The sequence below is a fragment of the Zalophus californianus genome, chromosome 7 (assembly GCF_009762305.2).
Source record: "Zalophus californianus isolate mZalCal1 chromosome 7, mZalCal1.pri.v2, whole genome shotgun sequence".
Lineage (NCBI taxonomy): Eukaryota > Metazoa > Chordata > Mammalia > Carnivora > Otariidae > Zalophus > Zalophus californianus.
Genome location: NC_045601.1, coordinates 39,745,946 through 39,767,011, shown reverse-complemented (window position 1 = coordinate 39,767,011; position 21,066 = coordinate 39,745,946). Strand labels below are relative to the sequence as shown.

Sequence of the window (21,066 nt, the reverse complement as noted above, 5' to 3'; positions counted from 1 at the left end):
GGTAACCTTGAAAATACTTTGTGACCTGCTGAGAACTATATATTTGTTAATCATTATCATTACCTAATTTTACTGACCGTGAATACCCCTCTACTTCATTAAGCTTTTTTTTAAAAGATTTTATTTATTTATTTATTTGAGAGAGAGAGAGAGAGAGAGAGAGAGAGAGAGAGAGACAGAAACAGCATAAGAGGGGAGAAGGTCAGAGGCAGAAGCAGGCTCCGCGCTGAGCCGGGAGCCCGATGTGGGACTCGATCCCAGGATTCCGGGATCATGACCTGAGCTGAAGGCAGACGTTTAACAACTGAGCCACCCAGGCACCCTTCATTAAGCTTTTATATGTAACAATATAGTATGATTTTTTTTGTCTTGTACTTGAACATCCAAAACATTTTACAGCTTATGACACCTCCCCCTCTAGGAAAGAAAAAAGAAAACTCTTTCCAAAATTCATTTTTACTTGGTTAAAAAAAAGTTTTTGCTTTAAGACCTCTTTACAAAACCCACTCTTTAGTTAAAAAGATTTCAAGCATAAGACAATATGACAATTTTGTCACCATGCAAAATGTGAAAACTGTAATTAACATAAGGCATTTCACAAAAGTATGTGACAGTATAAATGTCACTTGGGCAATCAAATCGTGAAATTCTGTGGGAGAGGGGGGAAAAAAAGCACTTGGCATTCCATCTTCATAGGAACCATTAAATGTCTGTCATAATTTGGTATTACTATAATCCTGCTAGAATGAACACAAACAACTCTAAGAAGTATAAACTTCCAATAATTTTTATTGTGTCTTAAATTAAGTATACAAATATTTCCCTGGCTTTGCTTTTTCTCCCATGTCATAAACACATTTTCTAGTGCATTATTTTAAAATGGCATTCTTTAGTCCGACATTGATATCTAATTATACATTGTCAATCAAATAAATACACTTAATTCCTATCTTTTGATTCCAATAGTCACATTTTAATGGGAACATACAAAAAACAAATAAGTTATGTGTAAACTAACATAGTCATATGTCTTAATACATTTAAGTTTAAAGCATAATGAAGTTATTGACAGACAAAAAATATGTACCATGTTTTATATAGAAAGGAAGCTTATGATATATTTGGATCTGAGTATGGTGATACATATGTGTGACTATAACAACTGATAGGAAAAGTATATTTTTTATTTTTAGGATTCAAATATCAAACTATTTGCCAAAGGATTATAGAACATCAAGCCCATCATATATACTTACCTTGGTGAAGGGCTGAAAAAACAGAGAGGTAAAATAGGTTTATCGAATATGTTTACTTAAAAATTGACTTCTAGATGTCTTGGCCATTCTATACAACATGGAGCAATGATTTCTGGCTCTAGTTTTTGTGGCTTCCTACATCTACACTTCCTCCTTTCCAATCCATTTTATGTCCAACTGCAAGGTGACTTCCTGGGGTGTAGCTCTCGTCCTTTCTCTGTTTGAGATATCTCATGGGCTCCTCTTTGTCACTGGGAGGACAAACTCTTCACACTGACATTCAGATCTGCCATTCCAACAACATTGCCCAGGCTCCCTATGTTGCAGCTAAAAATAACCGACTTGTGAGCCTGGATCGGTGATGTTTCTACCTCCAAGCCTTGAGCCAGCTTAAATACTCTGTTCCTGACTCACCCAGGTGACAGTAATTGCCCCTTGTCAGAGCTGCCATGGCCCTCAGCCCTCATCTCTACTGATTTATGACTCTGAGTAATTTTTCTTTTTGCTATGGTAATTTTTAGAGTCTCCCACCTTCCCCTAAAGGCAATATGTGTTTCACTCAACTTGCAGCTGTGAACAGGTATAACATTTTTGCTCCCTCTCTGCTGGCTGTTCTTCCCCTGTACCCCCCTGTCTTATTACCTCTTCTTAGAAGAAAGGAGGAGAGTCCTCACCAGGAAGGGAGAAGGGAAGGGAAACTCACCACTTTAAACCACTGGAGGACTGGTGGAAAGCAGGGTAAGTGGCAGAAGTAGGGGAAGCAGACAAAGGGAAAGGTGTACTGTGGTCCTTTCCCCACCTACTCTGGTTGAGGTGAAACTCCTGAATGGTGGGTGTAGACCGTTGCCACACTCTTCACTCTGACAACCCCAACATGGGGCAGCATCATCAGAGTAAAACTGTCAAGGCGATGTGGTTGGACAGAGTGACTGCCTGGATACAGTTCTCCAGTGTCCCCTGGACTCCTAAGTCATGTGGACAGTATCCAGAATTTCTCCATGGTCCCACAGAAGATTCTTGAGTCAGGCTGGGAGTGCTGTCTGGAGACATAGAATGATGACATTGTGACACACAGAGAGTCAGTTGTTGGGTTGAACAGTATTATGAACAATGAGAATTTTATTGTGATTTGAAGGTAGTGCTTATGTGGTTTTGCTGAAGAGGCATATGTGAAAACAAAAATACTTCAGGAAGTGGGCAGGTATTGGCCATGCCCCCTCTCCAAGATGGTCCTCAGAAGGTATCAAAGGAACACCCCTGTTTACCACAAAACACCTACGCAGAGCCCACTGGAAGCATTTCAGAACAACTGTCTTTACTGTACAGGACCAGGATGGGCAATGGAACCTGAACAGACCTACAAGGAAGTCATGGTTCTACATATCCTCCAGTTCACAGCAAAAGAAGGTAAACACAAAATGCCTGCATCTTTCATCTACCTCCAGATTTAAAAAGGACAATTTAAATTCGGTATCCCACTAAAGAATTCATTTCTTCTCTCTCAAAAAGAGAAAACAAACATTTGATTAGAATATCATGTTTATATTACTGAACGTCTTAACTATAAAAAAGACACAACTGTGCTTAGGGATTTATTTTTCTTCCCTCCAGAAGCTCAAAACATACCACTGTGTAAGGATTTTGAATTAATCCTATTATAAGTAAGTACACTACATCTACTTTCCTAACATTTCTCTTTGTCACTTTCTAATATTCTATTAAATTGGTATTTATTAGGGTTGTAGAAAGATAAACTGGGGAAAGCACAGCAAATAAAGAAATTTTACAGTAACTACATTATCTGGAAAGATACTTTCAAGCTGTGTAATAAATCTTAATTACATAAAAAATGGAGAGTACATATTACTATTGCTTCACTAAAAACTAATCATTTGTTTAGTCTCATTCTATTGAATGGTTTAAATACTCTATTCCTCATTTCATAATTGTAGGAAATGAATCCCAACTTTTAACTTGCCCTTGAGAATGTGAAGTCATTTGAGTGGATAGAATATATTCCCTTTACTTGTCCACAGCATACGAAACCCAAAAGCAGATTATTATTAATCATTTTTCATTCTGGTTAATTCAGAGCAACACTTTCTTTTATAGTCAATTAGTTTGTTTCCCTGATATGTTAGTACAAAGGTAACTTTTTTTATTGTGATACAATAGCATTAAGTCTAAATTTTAATTTTTACTTATTTTAATGTTCAGGAAACAATAAGTTCCCTTTAATTATGATTCCCTTTAATTACTCAATGGTTAAAACAGAGGTTTAAAAACATGGCCCTCAACTTTTTTTTTTAAAGATTTTATTTATTTGACAGAGAGAAAGACAGCAAGAGAGGGAACACAAGCAGGGGGAGTGGTAGGGGGAGAAGCAGGCTTCCCACGGAACACGGAGCCTGATGCAGGGCTCAATCCCAGGACCCTGGGATCATGACCTGAGCCGAAGTCAGACGCTTAACGACTGAGCCACAGGCGCCCCGGCCCTCAACTTCTTTGACGTTCTTCTGGTAATAGTGGGGATCTAGGTCTTCCCCTCCTTTAGGTAGGATGGGCTTGTAACTTCCTGTTAACTAGTAGAATATGGGGGAGGAACAATAAAATAAGAAAAAAACAGAGAGGGAGGCAAACCATAAGAGACTCATAACTCTAGGAAACAAACTGAGGGTTGCTGGAGGGGAGGTGGGTAGGGAGGATGGAGCAGCTGGGTGATGGGCATTAAGGAGGGCATGTGATGTAATGAACGCTGGGTAGTGTATACAACTGATGAATCACTAAATTCTACCCGTGAAACTAATAGTGCACTATATGTTAAGTAATTGGATTTAAATAAAAATTAAAAAAAAAAAAGAATATGAGGGAGGTGGAGCCGGGTGACTTTTGAGGATGGGTTAATAAAAGGCAGTCCAGCTTCTGCCTTGTTGGCTGGAACCTGGTGCTGCGAGGCATCGGCTGCCATGTAAGAAGTCCAGCTCTTCGGAGGCAGCCGTGCTGTGAGGAAGCCAGGCTGTACATACAGGCCACACACCTGCCTTAAGGTCTGGTCCTCAAGCCCTTCCAACCCCTGTGCCAGACTTGCGAGTAAATGAATCTGGAGGTGAGCCCTGCCCTGAGCCATGAAACCACCCCTAGCCATGCAGCCAAGACATTCCCCTCTGTGCCATCTCGGAATTCCCCACCCACAGAATCCACAAACATAATAAAATTATTGTTTAAAGCCATTATATTTGGAGTGGGTTGTTACAACAACAACTAGAGCAGTAGGCTTGTCCTTACACCTATTTTCTGATTCTTATCATGTTAAAAAAAAATCAGCACAAATTAGGGGAAAATCAAAAGATGAAAATATGACTTTTTGAATCTCAACAAATGTTTTTATTTCTAAAATTGCATGCCTTCCTATGAGGTAATTTACTAAAATAATATTATACTTGAGTCTACCTTTGTAAAATAATTGTATTAATAAGCCTTAAAATACCTCATAATAAATGAATGAAATGTTAAAAATAATCAAGTTAATGCATGCAACTGATCACCAGCATATAGGTACTGATATCCCAGCTTATTCGTGGCATTTTACTTGATATTATAAGTAAAATTAACATAAATTACAAATTAAAATAATTTAATTTAGAAGTGTATAACCAAAATGGTATTTAAAACAAGAAAAATGACTGGTTAGGCATTGATCATAACTATAGCTCTGGTCCTTATGATGGCATAGTCTGTCATGTTGGCTTACTACATCTCTCCAATGTTTTCTCTGAAGGCCAGGATTTTTGGTTAAATAGATAAATAGACTTTCATTTTTTTTAAGATTTTATTGATTTATTCGATAGAGAAAGAGACAGTGAGAGGGGGAACACAAGCAGGGGGAGTGGGAGAGGAAGAAGCAGGCTTCCCGCCGAGCAGGGAGCCCAATGTGGGGCTCATGACCTAAGCTGAAGGCAGATGCTTAACGACTGAGCCACCCAGGCACCCCAATAAATGGACTTTCATTGCTAAGGTTCCATAGTATAGAATCTGTCACTGGATAATATTATTAGAATTGCAATTGAACTTGCAAGAGAAATCATCACAGGCAAGAGACAATGGGATATATTTATGGGTCACAGTCCCCCTCAGCACATTTACTAGGTATTTAAGAAATGATCATTATACAAAAAAATGTAAATTACAATGGAAGATGGAGAAGTTTTTTTAAGAATGATAATATCCATTACTGATAATGGCAAAGGGAAAAGGGCAAGTATATTTCCTGTAGGTATACATTGGTAGAACCCCTGAAAAGAAATTTGGTAAAAAACATATTTTTGCTCATTCTTTGATCCAAATAGAACTTCTAGAAATGTATCCTAAGGAAGTGATCATAATACAGACAAAACATACCTACAAATTTATTTTATTTTTTAATTTTTAAAAATTTTTTATTGTTATGTTAATCACCATACATTACATCATTAGTTTTTGATGCAGTGATCCACAATTCGTTGTTTGTGTATAACACCCAGTGCTCCATGCAGAACATGTCCTCTTTAATACCCATCACCAGGCTAACCCATCCTCCCAACCCCTCCCCTCTAGAACCCTCAGTTTGTTTTTCAGAGTCCATCATCTCTCATGGGTCTTCTCCCCCTCCGTTTTCCCCCCCTTCATTCTTCCCCTCCTGCTAATTCTTCTTTTTTTTTTTTAACATACATTGTATTATTTGTGTCAGAGGTTCAGATCTGTGATTCAAAAGTCTTGCACAATGCACAGCACTCACGATACCACATACCCTCCCCAATGTCTACCACCCGGCCACCCCATCCCTCCCACCCCCACCACTCCAGCAACCCTCAGTTTGTTTCCTGAGATTAAGAATTCCTCATATCAGTGAGGTCATATGATACATGTCTTTCTCTGATTGACTTGTTTTGCTCAGTATAACACCCTCCAGTTCCATCCACATTGTTGTAAATAGCAAGATCTCATTCCTTTTGATGGTTGCATAATATTCCATTGTATATATAGACCACATCTTCTTTATCCAGTCATCTGTTGATGGACATCTTGGCTCTTTCCAGTTTGGCTATTGAGGACATTGCTGCTATAAACATTGGGGTGCACGTACCCCTTCGGATCCCTACATTTGTATCTTTGGGGTAAATACCCAGTAGTGCAATTGGTGGATCGTATGGTAGCTCTATTTTCAACTTTTTGAGGAACCTCCATACTGTTTTCCAGAGTGGCTGCACCAGCTTGCATTCCCACCAACAGTGTAGGAGGGTTCCCCTTTCTCTGCATCCCCGCCAACATCTGTCATTTCCTGACTTGTTAATTTTAGCCATTCTGACTGGTGTGAGGTGGTATCTCATTGAGGTTTTGATTTGGATTTCCCTGATGCTGAGCGATGTTGAGCACTTTTTCATGTGTCTGTTGGCCATTTGGATGTCTTCTTTGGAAAAATGTCTGTTCATGTCTTCTGCCCATTTCTTGATTGGATCTTTTGTTCTTTGGGTGTTGAGTTTGATAACTTCTTTATAGATTTTGGATACTAGCCCTTTACCTGATATGTCATTTGCAAATATCTTCTCCCATTCTGTCGGTTGTCTTTTGGTTTTGTGGACTGTTTCTTTTGCTGTGCAAAAGCTTTTTATCTTGATGAAGTCCCAATAGTTCATTTTTGCCCTTGCTTCCCTTGCCTTTGGCGGTGTTTCTAGGAAGAAGTTGCTGCGGCTGAGGTCGAAGAGGTTGCTGCCTGTGTTCTCCTTTAAGATTTTGATGGACTCCTGTCTCACATCTAGGTCTTTCAACCATTTGGGGTCTATTTTTATGTGTGGTGTGTAGAAATGGTCCAGTTTCATTCTTCTGCATGTGGCTGTCCAATTTTCCCAGCACCATTTGTTGAAGAGACTGTCTTTTTTCCATTGGACATTCTTTCTTGCTTTGTCAAAGATTAGTTGATCATAGAGTTGAGGGTCCATTTCTGGGCTCTCTATTCTGTTCCACTGATCTATGTGTCTGTTTTTGTGCCAGTACCATACTCTCTTGATGATGACAGCTTTGTAATAGAGCTGGAAGTCCGGAATTGTGATGCCACCAGCTTTGCTTTTCTTTTTCAACATTCCTCTGGCTATTTGGGGTCTTTTCTGGTTCCATACAAATTTTAGGATTATTTGTTCCATTTCTTTGAAAAAAGTGGATGGTATTTTGACGGGGATTACATTGAATGTGTAGATTGCTCTAGGTAGCATTGAAATCTTTACAATGTTTGTTCTTCCAATCCATGAGCATGGAACGTTTTTCCATTTCTTTGTGTCTTCCTTAATTTCTTTCATGAGTATTTTATAGTTTTCTGAGTACAGATCTTTGCCTCTTTGGTTAGATTTATTCCTCGGTATCTTATGGATTTGGGTGCAATTGTAAATGGGATTGACTACTTAATTTCTCTTTCTTCTGTCTTGTTGTTGGTGTACAGGAATGCCACTGATTTCTGTACATTGATTTTATATCCTGCCACTTACTGAATTCCTGTATGAGCTCTAGCAGTTTTGGGGTGGAGTCTTTTGGGTTTTCCACATAAAGTATCATATCATCTGCAAAGAGTGAGAGTTTGACTTCTTCTTTGTCGATTTGGATGTCTTTTATTTCTTTTTGTTGTCTGATTGCTGTGGCTAGGACTTCTAATACTATGTTGAATAGCAGTGGTGATAGTGGACATCCCTGCCACGTTCCTAACCTTAGGGGGAAAGCTCTCCATTTTTCCCCATTGAGAATGATATTTGCTGTGGGTTTTTCATAGATGACTTTTATGATATTGAGGTATGTGCCCTCTATCCCTTGAAGAGTTTTGATCAAGAAAGGATGCTGTACTTTGTCAAATGCTTTTTCTGCATCTGTTGAGATGATCATATGATTCTTGTTCATTCTTTTGTCAATGTATTGTATCACGTTGATTGATTTGTGGATGTTGAACCAACCTTGCAGCCCAGGGATAAATCCCACTTGGTCGTGATGAATAATCCTTTTAATGTACTGTTGTAACCTATTGGCTAGTATTTTGGTGAGAATTTTTGCATCCATGTTCATCAAGGATATTGGTCTGTAATTCTCCTTTTTGATGGGGTCTTTGTCTGGTTTTGGGATCAAGGTAATGGTGGCCTCATAAAACGAGTTTGGAAGTTTTCCTTCCATTTCTATCTTTTGGAACAGTTTCAGAAGAATAGGTATTAATTCTTCTTTAAATGTTTGGTAGAATTCCCCTGGGAGGCCATCTGGCCCTGGGCTTTTGCTTGTTGTGAGATTTTTGATGACTGCTTCAATTTCCTAAGTGGTTATAGGTCTGTTCAGGTTTTCTATTTCTTCCTGGTTCAGTTTTGGTAGTTGATACATCTCTAGGAATGCATCAATTTCTCCCAGGTTATCTAATTTGCTGGCATATAGTTGCTCATAATTGTTTGTATTTCTTCGGTGTTGGTTGTGATCTCTCCTCTTTCATTCATGATTTTGTTGATTTGAGTCATTTCTCTTTTCTTTTTGATAAGTCTGGCCAGGGGCTTATCAATCTTGTTAATTCTTTCAAAGAACCAGCTCCTAGTTTTGTTGATCTGTTCTACTGTTCTTTTGGTTTCTGTTTCATTGATTTCTGTTCTGATCTTTTATTATTTCTCTTCTCCTGCTGGGTTTAGGCTTTATTGGCTGTTTTTTCTCCAGCTCCTTTAGGTGTAGGGTTAGGTTGTGTATTTGAGACCTTTCTTGTTTCTTGAGAAGGGCTTGTATTGCTATATACTTTCCTCTTAGGACTGCTTTTGCTGCATCCCGAAGATTTTGAACAGTTGTGTTTTCATTTTCATTTGTTTCCATGAATTTTTTTAATTCTTTAATTTCCTTGTTGACCCATTCATTCTTTAGTAGGATGCTCTTTAGCCTCCATGTATTTGAGTTCTTTCTGACTTTCCTCTTGTGATTGAGCTCTAGTTTGAAAGCACTGTGGTCCGAAAATGCAGTGAGTGATCTCAATCTTTTGGTACTGGTTGAGACCTGATTTGTGACCTAGGATGTGATCTATTCTGGAGAATGTTCCATGGGTACTAGAGAAGAATGCATATTCTGTTGCTTTGGGATGGAATGTTCTGAATATATCTATGAAGTCCATTTGGTCCAGTGTGTAATTTAAAATCTTTATTTCCTTGTTGATATTTTGCTTAGATGATCTGTCCATTTCAGTCAGGGGGGTGTTAAAGTCCCCCACTATTATTGTATTGTTGTCAGTGTGTTTCTTTGCTTTTTTTATTAATTGGCTTATATACCTAGCTGCTCCCATGTTAGGGGCATAGATATTTACAATTGTTAGATCTCCTTGTTGGATAGACCCTTTAAGTAGGTTATAGTGTCCTTCCTCATCTCTTATTACAGTCTTTGGTTTAAAATCTAATTTGTCTGATATAAGGATTGCCACCCCAGCTTTCTTTGGGTGTCCGTTAGCATGGTAAATGGTTTTCCACCCCCTCACTTTCAATGTGGGGGTGTCTTTGGATCTAAAATGACTCTCTTGCAGACAGTATATTGATGGATCTTGCTTTTTAATCTAATCTGATAGCCTGTGTCTTTTGATTGGGGCATTTAGCCCATTTACCTTCAGGGTAACTATTGAAAGATATGAATTTAGTGCCATTTTATTGCCTGTAAGGTGACTGTTACTCTATATTGTCTGTGTTCCTTTCTGGTCTATGCTGCTTTTAGGCTCTCTCTTTGCTTAGAGGACCCCTTTCAATATTTCTTGGAGGGCTGGTTTCGTGTTTGCAAATTACTTTAGTTTTTGTTTGTCCTGGAAGCTTTTTATCTCTCCTTCTATTTTCAATGACAGCCTAGCTGGATATAGTATTCTTGGCTGCATATTTTTCTCAGTTACTGCTCTGAAGATATCATGCCAGTCCTTTCTGGCCTGCCAGGTCTCTGTGGATAGGTCTGCTGCCAATCTAATGTTTCTACCATTGTAGGTTACATATCTCTTCTCCTGAGCTGCTTTCAAGATTTTCTCTTTGTCTCTGAGACTCGTAAGTTTTACTATTAGATGTCGGGGTGTTGACGTATTTTTATTGATTTTGAGAGGGGTTCTCTGTGCCTCCTGGATTTTGATGCCTGTTTCCTTCCCACATTAGGGAAGTTCTCTGCTATAATTTGCTCCAATATACTTTCTGCCCCTCTCTCTCTTCCTTCTTCTGGGATCCCAATTAGTCTCATGTTGTTTCATCTTATGGTATTGCTTTCTCTCGAATTCTGCCCTCATGATCCAGTAGTTATCTCTCTTTTTCTCAGCTTCTTTATTTTCCATTATTTGGTCTTCTATATCGCTAATTCTCTCTTCTGCCTCATTTATCCTGCAGTTAGCACCCCCATTTTTGACTGCACCTCTTTAATAGCCTTTTTGATTTTGACTTGGTTAGATTTTAGTTCTTTTATTTCACCAGAAAGGGTTTCTCTAATAACTTCCATGCTTTTTTCAAGCCCAGCTAGTATCTTTAAAATCATCATTCTGAACTCTAGTTCTTACATCGTACTAATGTCCGTATTGAGTAGGTCCCTGGCAGTCGGTACTGCCTCTTGTTCCTTTTGTTGAGGTGATTTTTTCTGTCTTGTCATTTTGTCCAGAGGAGAATAGATGAATGAGAGAACAAAATGCTAACAGGGTAACAACATCTCCAGAAAATATACTCTAAACAAATCAGAAAAGACCTGAAACCGGGGGAAAAGAAAGGGAAAGAAAGAAAAAAAAAAAAACAGAACAAAACAAAAGAAAGACAATATGATCAAATATGATCAGGCTGGTGCATAGATCAGTGCCACACACTAGATTTTGGGTGTATTTTGGTCTGTTAGAAGAAAGTGCCTCCCAAAATGTTAAAGAAAGAAAAACTTATATATGTACAAAAATAAGGGTTAATATGATGAAGGGATGGAATGTGACTGTAAAGATGAAAATTATAAAAAATATTATAAAAGGAACTGATGATAAGAAGGTATTTGATAAAAAGAAAGAAGAGAATTTAAAAAAAAAGGAAAAAAAAAGGGAGAGAATGTGATCAGGCAGGAGACTAGAACAAAGCCATACACTAGAGATTTAGGGTATATTTTGATCTGTTAGAAGAAACTGTATCTCAAAATTTTAAAGAGAGAACAACTTATATATATGCCAAAAATAAGGGTAACTACTCTGAAGGGACAGAGTATGACTCTAAAAATGAAAAATAAAAATGTTTTTTAAAAAAGGGATTGATAAGATGTTGGTTGAAAAAGGGAAAAAGAAAAATTCAAAAAAAAAAAAGAAAAAAGACAGTTAAAAAAATTAACTTTCAAAGGCTAAGGAATCATGGTAAAAAAGCCATGAATTCTATGTGCAGTATTCCCCTAGCGCTGGAGTTCTGCCATTCTCCTTGATCGGTAAACTTGGTCTTGGCTTGCTGGCTGTTCTTGCTGATCTTCTAGGGAGGGGCCTGTTGCCGTGGTTCCCAAATGTCTCCGCCGGAGGCGGAATTGCCCCGCCCTTGCTGGTCTGGGCTAAGTAATCTGCTCAGGTTTGCTCTCGGGAGCTTTTGTTCCCTGCAAGGTTTCTGTACAGCTTTGGAGGACAAGAGTGAAAATGGGCGGGCTCCCAATCTCCGCCCTGGAGGAGCTAACTCAGGGCACCACTCCTCCGTAAGCCCCCAGAGAAAAGCAGTCAGTCACTTGCATCTCCCCGGTCTCCGGCCACACTCCGTGCTCACCCGGCCTGTGACTGAGCATTTCTATCTCTGGTGCACGACCCCGTGTGGAGTCTCCAAACCAAGCAGATCCCTGCGATGCACTTCTGCGCCGCTCCTCCCGTGGGAGGAAGGGGAGTGTCCCCAGATCTGCCGCTTGTTGGGTCCCTGCTAGAGGAGCAGTGGCCCGACTGTGCCGTGGATCACAGTTTATGGCAACCTCGAGCTGAGAGCCTGTGCCTCAGCTCTGTCTCTGCAGCTGGCTTCCCCGCTCCGATACCTGGGAGCTCTGCCGCACTCAGGCTCCCCCGGTCTTTCTGTGACCCCGAGGGTCCTGAGACCACACTGTTCCGTGAGTGTTCCATACCCGCTTAGCCACTGGAGTGACATCCCTCAGCAGAGCCGACTTCTAGAAGTTTTGATTTTGTGCTCCGTGGCTCTATCACTTGCCAGAAGTGGCTGACGGAGGCCCCCCCACCCCCCGCCTTTTATCCTCCTGAATATCGCCTCGGATTCACTTCTCCACACATCTTACCTTCCAGAAAGTGGTCGCTTTTCTGTTCAGAGAGTTGTTGCTGTTCTTTTCTTCTATCTCCTATTGAGTTCGTAGGTGTTCAGAATGGTTTGATCCCTATCCAGCTGAATTTCTGAGACCAGACGAAATCCAGGTCTCCTACTCCTCCGCCATCTTGCTCTGCCCCCATACCTACAAATTTAAATACTATGAAATAATATTGAAGCATTGGAAGTAAATTGTATTGGATTTTTATTGCTGTTATGACAAATTACTCCAAATTTGGTGGCTTAAAATAGCATATTAATTATCTTGCAGTTCTGTAGGTCAGAAGTCTGACAAGAGTCTAAGTGGGCTAAAATGAAGCTGGGCCATGAATGCATTCCTCCTGGAGGCTGGAGGAGACACTCCATTTCCTTATCCTTTCTAGCTTCTAGGGGACACATACATTCCTTGACTCTTGCCACTCTTCGTCTTTTAACAAATTCAGCAGTGGTGGGTTGAACTTCTCACCTTGCATCTTCCTGACCTTCTTCTTCCATTTCTTCCATTACCCTCTGTCTTCCTCCACTTCACCAGCTGGGAAAAGTTTTCTTTTTAAGAGCTCAAACAATTAGAGTGGGCCCACCTGGATAATCCAGGCTACTCTCCCCATCCCAAAGGTCTTAGTTGGTGCTCAAAATCTCTTTTGCCATGTGAAATAACATATTCACAGGTTCTCAGGATTATGGCGTGGACATATTTGAAGGGCCATTATTTTGCCCACCACAAAACCTGTATGTCTAAGAAAAGGATAAGAATTAAATAATTGGGATACTTGCTTACATTAGAATGTTATATAGTGATTAAAGCTACATTGTATGCAGAATAATGATAATTAACAATCTTAAAATGTTAAGTATGTGCCAGGCTCTGTTTTGAAAGCTTTTCCTATATTGACATTTACATAATCCTCTCAACAACCCTAGGGTATATGTGCATTATTACTCCCCTACTCCTTACCCCTTATAGATTATGAGACTAAGGCACAGAAAGCTAAGTGATTTACTTAACATCACATGGTTGGTAAATGGCAGCAGAGCTTGGAATATGAAGTCAAATTGGCTGCAGAATTCATGAGCTTAACAGTTAATAAGTTGGACATATGTTATTGATCTATTATAAAGTGAAAAGAAAGGGCGCCTGGGTGGCTCAGATGGTTGAGCGTCTGCCTTCGGCTCAGGTCATGATCCCAGGGTGCTGGGATCGAGTCCCACATCGGGCTCCCTGCTCCTTGGGAGCCTGCTTCTCCCTCTGCCTCTCTCTCTCTCTCTCTCTGTCTCTCATGAATAAATAGATGAAATCTTTAAAAAAAAAAAAGTGAAAAGAAAAAGCAGATTAAAATATATTACAGATGATATAGTCCCATTTTTACAAAAAATGGTTTGTGCAAAAATGACAGATTATCTCTGGGTAGAAGGAGTATGGGTGATTTTTTCTATTTTCTTTTTCTTTTTTAAAAGAATTTATTTTTGAGAGAAAGAGAGTGAGTGAGCAAGTGGGTGGGAGCAGAGGGAGAGGGAGAGAGAATCTCAAGCCGACTGCACTGAGCACGGAGCCTGAGGAGCCCAACTCGGGGCTCAATTTCACTACCCTAAGATTGTGACCTGAGCTGAAACCAAGAGTCAGACACTTAACTGACTGAGCCATCCAGGTGCCCCAGATAATTTTTGTTTTAAAATTTATTTTGAAAATACCATTATTTTCTAAACAAGAAAAAAAATCCAAGTTTGTATAAAATATTCAATGAACCAATTTTATTGGTTTGTGACTGTAAAGTTAATTGCTGCCTTTATGTTTTTAAACTATAATGAACAGTAAAACTCAGAGTGAAATTGTTCAGTGGTGTGACAAAGCCAGACTTAAACTCCTGCTCTTGTTCAAGTGATTGGATGTTGAGCTGACAGCAACTTTCTGGCTGAGTTATCTATTGGATTCCATGAATTGTTCTGAGCGATAAATGAGATAATAGGTGGGAAATAACCTTGAAAGGTACTTTAAAGTAGTATGCCAAGGTCACTCAGATGGAGATGTGTAAAATATGACACATTCTCCCCACAGAAACAAGATACTTAACAATAGTTATATCACCAGACTAGTCAAGGAAAGCCTTATATAGCTGTATAGTGTATGACTATTTATAAATGAAAGTGCAGTTGACATTCCAATGAGACATCTCTCTCCTTCATGCACTTCCATGGGACAGTTGGGATTGTCTTTTCGCCTAAGGCTCCAAGGATAATAGGAACTGGAACAGAAAGGACATAGCCATCTTAAGGAATGGAACTGTATCCCTATCTAGGGCAACTATTCATAAGTAAGGCTTTGCCTATACCGTATCTAAAGGATGCAAAGTGAACTTAATTTAGAGATAACAAAATCTGACCTCAATAAAGCTGGGAAAAGGGATAAAATATGTGATCATTCTCTTAAATACTTTTAAGTCATCATTTCTGTATGGAATTCCAAAAGAATGACAAGTATAGTAAAATATTAATAAAGTACAGTACAGTGGTTTGGAAAGTGAATTTTGATGTCCCACAGATGTGCCTTCACACATTAATTCTGCCACCAAGAACATGTGCATCTGTGATCAAGATACTTCATTTCTCTAGATCTTTCTGTATCTTTCAAGTGAGCTTCTAACTCATCGGTTTCTTGTGAGTAATGAATGAGATGATGCAGGTGTAGCACGGAGTAAAGGAGTAGGTGCACACAATAAATGTTCAACACCAAACATGTATCTGGTTCACTCCTCTAAGAATAATGTGCCTAAGATGTCATATCAAGAATAAAAGCCCTTGCAGATTGCCTTATGTTGGGCTTCTCAAGAGGCAGCCCTGACACAAGGAAAAGAGTGATTTATTTTGGAGGTGAACCCAGGGAACACTGGTAGAGGAGAAGGGAAATAAGGCAGGAAGGGAAGGAAGCTAATTCAGGGTGCATGAATGAACCAATATGGTCAACCATGGGCATGATGGGCTCAATCCTGGTGGGGAAGTTAATGATGTAGAGTATGTCTCAGGATTTCCCATCTCTAGGTTGAGAAGTTGGGGGGGCATTGATCTACCATCTCCCATCCATTATTGGGCAAGAATTGTTTTCACAGCTTAACTTCATTCTGGAGTCAAGCACCTCCTGTGGCTAGGAAGAGCCTACAGACAGATAGTGCCAAGTGCTTGAAGAAAGAAGGTGGGCATATGCTGAAATGCAAGTATTCGGGGACTATGGGCAGGGCCCTGTGTTGCAGGGAAACCATTGCAGGATTATTGCTGGATCCACATGCATTGTTGCTCCTATGAATTCAAGGTAATACAATGTTTTTTGCAATATGGTAAGAGCGTCTTCAATATTCAACACCAACTTAACAGCTTTCTTTTTGTTTGGCAGTACAAAATACCTGCAATCCCCAGCAGCTATTGAACAGCTAATATGTGTATAAAGACAGAATAGTAACAACTAAAAAATATCTGTACAAGACACCTCTGGCTTCCTTTTACCAAGGGTTGTGGAGCAGGTATTACCTACCAGGTCTGGCAGTGGTTAAGAGCATAGATTGGGTTCTCTTAATTCCATTAAACATTGAAAGACACGTTTCAGAGAAAAGCCCATTTATAAATAGGGCGATTAAAAGCAGACATTTACATTACAGTAATAAAATACTTTCATTCCAAAAATTTAATAGATCAAATCCCTTTTTGGCTCTCTACGATTGACGAGTCATTTCTGAAAATTCAGTACGAGGCTTCTGGAGACTAGCGTCCCTATGCTCTATTCAATTTCTTTACATTTAGTCATTCTGATATGTCATAATATTTATTCAAAGGAAGCAATCATTTGGGATCCTTATTTGTGGTTCCCAGCATAACATTATCCTACACAAATGCCATTTTATCAGAAGGGCCAAATCCCATTTGCTCTGGAAATCTCCTTGCCTGATGTCGTTTTATCTGTCTTTATCCTATGGGGTGTTGGGCACGCTTGCTTTTGGTTTCCTTTTCTCTTTTCTCATCAGTCTCAGCTCTTCATTCATTGACTTATTTCCCCAGCAGAGGTCCACATCACCCTTTCACCTCCTGCGAAAGTCAGTAATAACGTTCACTAGCTGCCAGGGGTTATAAAGGAAACTTGACCCTTAGATCCTTGAATACCCAGACCCCAGGGGCCGCCACCTGGACCAACTTGCTTCGCTCTTCAGATTTCCGCCCGCAGGTGGCAGCAGCAGGCTCCGAAGCGGGTCTTTGCAGGAGCCTATGCCCAGCTTCTGGCCGGCGCTCTGGAGCGGGGTCTGGAGCATCCACCTTCGGGAATCCACACCCAGCTGGGACGGTCCTTAAAGCTGTAGTAATTGAGTGCTAAAATTGTCTCTGATTCTTTAATTTCTCGAGTGAAAACAGTTTGAAGCAGCAACGGCAACTCATTGCGTCCCTACTCTCTCCGGTTCCCCAATTCCCCACCAACTCCAGCAGCAACCCGGCCCCTTTTCCCAAGAAGGGTCGGCTCCGTAACTCTCCACGCTCCGGCCCTCACAGATCCTCCCGAGCCGGGCGCTGGGCGGCTGGAAGTGAGTCTGCTGCCGCGGCACCCCTTCTCCTCCCCTCTTCCTACCCGTCCGCCAGGCGGGCTTTCCGACCGGTCAGGATGCCGCGGCTGCACCCCTATTTCATCACTCCACCATCCTTCTCTAGCCCTCCTCTTCGTGCCTTCTCCCCAAACACACACAGGCGCACACACGCGGCCCGCTCGCGCCTAGTGCTTCAGGCTCGGCTGCGGGAGCAAGACCCACGCAAGCCCAGGAAGCCACGGACCTGCTGCCGGGACTCTTCGCCTCGCGGTCCCCAGCGTCACCACCGCCGCAGTCACCGCTTCTGCGCCGCTTCTTCCCGCCTAGACATCGTCGCCAACAGCCCCTCAGCTGCAGCCCCTGCGGACCTGCAAGAAGTTTACGTCTCGGGAAGGGGCGGCGGGGAGCAGCTGAAGGACTTGTTGTAGGAGGATTAGCACATTTGGGCGAGGGGAGGGGCAGCGCCGCTGCAGGACGCGGCGCGAACCTGGCATCACTGCGTGCGGCAGCCACCGCCGCCGCCGCCGCCGCCGCCGCCGCCGCCGCCGCCCGGGACCGCGGAGCCCGGACGCCCCCGCCCGGCCTGCGCCCCGCCCCCGCCGGCCTGGTCCCGCAGCGCCGGGCGCAGAGGAGCCGCGGGCGGCGCAGGGAGGCGGGCAGCGCCCCGCGCGCGCTTCTGCCGCCCCCAAAGCCGGCGCGCGGAGAGCGCGGGGCGAGCGCGCGTCGGGCGGCGGCCGCGCTGGGGGGCGTGGGGCGAGCCGGCGCGAGGAGCGGCGGGGGCGAAACTTCGCGGCCAGATGCCTGAAGGCGCGGCGGCGCTGCGAGGCTGCCGCTGCTGCCCCTGCGGGCCCCGGGCGCGTCTCCGCGGGCGGCGCTGCCCGCGGCGCGGCGTGTGCACCGAGCGAGTGAAGGTATGTTTGGCGGGCGCGGCTGGAGCTACCGCCGCCGCCGCGCCAGCAGGTCCTAATGCCTGTCACTTCCCAGGACGCTGGCAGCAGCAACCCGGAGCCCCCGAGCCCTCGGCAGGTTTGCCTGTCCTTCCCCGCGATCTGATTGGATAAAGTGGGGGCTCGACGGTGGCCGACGTGGGACAGTCTGGCTGTGGCAGGGGTCTCGGAAACCATGGGTTATTGCAGTGGCAGGTGCACGCTTATCTTTATCTGTGGCATGCAACTGGTAAGTGACACTTGGGTCCTCTTATTCTGTAATGTGCCTTTGACACACTGGGCTGGGGAGTGCAGTAAAGGGTCTGCCATTGATTAGAATGCAAGGAAAAAATAAAAGAGAAAAAGGTGACAGATATATTGTCTATATTTAAAATGATTTCAGGGAGAGGCACTGTGGGGTACAGGAGAGGTGAGTCTTTCCACCCCACCTATTTTTATTCCTCTGAAGACAGTTTGGCAGGTGCGGGTTAAACTTGTCTTTAATTTCTTTAAGCAAAGCAAGGTGTATCTCGTGTTCCTTTATGCTTTGCATTCCTATTATTGTAGCAACGTTGTTGTCATATAATTTACTATACAGGTGTTAAAACAGAGAGATATGGAATTTTTGACTTTTCCTCCAATACTATTTTTTTTGCAGTATCTTTGTTTCTTCACTGACGTTTGTTATTTTTCAAGAAATATTAAGTATAATGCTTTATAACAGACCACTATGTAGAGCAGATGGTATCCTTACAGCGGTCTGATCTAGAAGACACGTTGAGTTTTAAAAGTATGTAGATTGAAGAGAAATACTTAGATAAACTCAGTAACACCACTGCCATAAGAGTAGCCTTTAAATCACAATTATTATAAACAATTCTAACGAAAAATATTCTGTCTTACATTATGTGTGTAATTGCTCCTGGAATAGACATGTACAACATTCCTCAGAAATTCTATATACTTTTTGAGGAATGTTGTACATTTGCAAAGAGGCAAGAAGCCAGTAATGGAAAACGTCATAGTCTCTGAATTTAAATTCTCTAAGGGCAATAGGAGGGGTTGAGTATAGTTTATAGGTGAAAAATATACTATGGTAAGTGGTTAATTTGAGGTAGGAGTAGTTGCTCACTCCTGCTATCAAATAGCTTTCCTTGGAAAGTATAAATTAATCTGAAAAGCCGTCCACATTTCTAACAATCGTTTCATAAAGGCTGAAAGGACTACTAGACTGAAGGAGATTTCTGAGAGACCAACCGGTAAAGTGTTCAAAAGAGCAAGGATTTGCTGTTGAAACTGATGGAAGAATTCCTTAAGTGGTCTTCATTGCTTATCAGTCGTCTTGAAGCCCAGGAGTGTTTGCTGTTGTTTTTGTTGTTTTGTTTACTATATAGCTGAAGCAGTGCTTTTTGTCGCATATTGTCTTGGGGTGTTTTTCTTCCCCAGGAAAGTTATCTCATGATGCGTATTTTGATCTGTGAATTACTTAGGCACTGGTTGTAAGAAAAAGAAGGTGGAACTATAAATATAATTTTAAGAATATAATATTTTTTTCAATGATGTGTAAACCAGTTTATTTCTTTTTGCTACATATTCGTTTAATTTTTGCAATAAAGGATTTTTACTCTTAATGATAAAGCTAATCAGAATAATGGGAGAGTTTACTTTGTTAAACCACTAGTTAGGCCAAGTATGCCAAATTGTGTAAACATTTTCAAAACATTCCTATGTTCATATATGATTCAGAAAAGAATACATTTGCTGATTCACTGTGTAAAATCATAGAACTGTGGGAATGAGTGGGTGGGTAAGCGCAATCTTATGCTATTTTCAATTTAAAATTTTTAAAATGTGATTTAACTTTTAATCATTTAGCATAGTAGGGCTTTATTTTGGCAGTCGTAGGCATTAGATCTATGTGGCATTTTGTGTGATGAACACAAACTTCTCAAGAACTTAACAATTTTGGGAAAATGTAAATATACAAATGAGAAAGCTAAATATACAAAGTGGCATGGTAAGGCTAAAGATTTCTGTGTGTATGTGTCTTTGTTCATGTGTGTGCATATATGCGACGGTGTATTGGAGAAGTGCTACATTGCTTATGGAACAGAAATTCTGAATCAAAGCTAAGTTCTCTTAACAAAATAGAGGTACTTGTAATATAGGAGTGTCCGGTCTAAGTGAGTATACATTTGAATCTTTAGGAAGTTCTATAACAATCATGTGATTTTTCCCATTCAGACTTTATGTGCCACCAGGCTAATATAATTAGCAGCCATGTTAATGCAGATGCAGAACAAAAAACAAAGGATGAAGAACATTCATTGCTTTGATAAGGTGAAATGATCACATTTAAAGGACCTCAGATTCCTGGTAATTGTTGCTTCTTAGAAATATAGTATTTGATTTTAAATAAAATAATTTCTTTGCAAATTAATAATTGCAAAGCACTGCACGCACGCACACACACACACACACAATAGGTGGGTGTATGTGTTTTCCTTTGCTCTTGATAGATCTTTAGAAACTTTTTGTATCTTTGAGCTATTATGAGTAGAAGTGGTTTTATAAGTAGCCATGTTTCCAGAGTAAGTTATAACTCATGTACCATTGATTGACACAGAAGTTCACCCAGTTTTGTTTGCTTCTGAAGTGTTTCGTGTACATTTTTGTAACAATTGGGCATGTTTTTTTGGTAGTTGTGCAGATAAATCTTAGCTTCATTAAAATTAATGGAAGCCAAAGATAGTCTAGGACAGAAACTTCATTAGATTTCTTTATTAAGTAACTTTAAGTTTCTGGAAACATTTCTTTCCAATTATATAAGTAGACTATCTCTATTTTAATTAGACCTAAAGGAATATTTATATTTATGTCAAGTTGCAGTTGACCTTTGTAGAGGATGAGGTGGCTGTTGGTATGGTGGAGATGGGAACCTCATTCATCAGGTTATTATCAGAGCACACACAGTGTTTGATCTTTTAACACGTGAGGGACTGAGACAAACACACCAGAGAAATTTACCTGTCAGGAT

The 21,066-nt window shown here is 41.0% G+C and overlaps 1 protein-coding gene across 4 annotated transcripts in view; it reads left to right on the top strand.

The window, feature by feature from the left end:
• Window positions 1-17,846: 17,846 nt before the first annotated feature.
• The window catches only part of NKAIN2 (sodium/potassium transporting ATPase interacting 2), a 968,072-nt gene continuing 964,852 nt past the window's right edge, over window positions 17,847-21,066 (top strand). For 2 of the 4 annotated variants that reach the window (XM_027603724.2, XM_027603723.2), the window contains exon 1: window positions 17,847-18,014. In XM_027603724.2, the coding sequence (XP_027459525.1) occupies window positions 17,901-18,014 (114 nt within the window). In that variant the 5' untranslated portion in view covers window positions 17,847-17,900. Of the gene's footprint in view, window positions 18,280-21,066 lie in introns of all 4 variants that reach the window. The other 2 variants (XM_027603725.2, XM_027603726.2) reach the window with 2 other exon arrangements.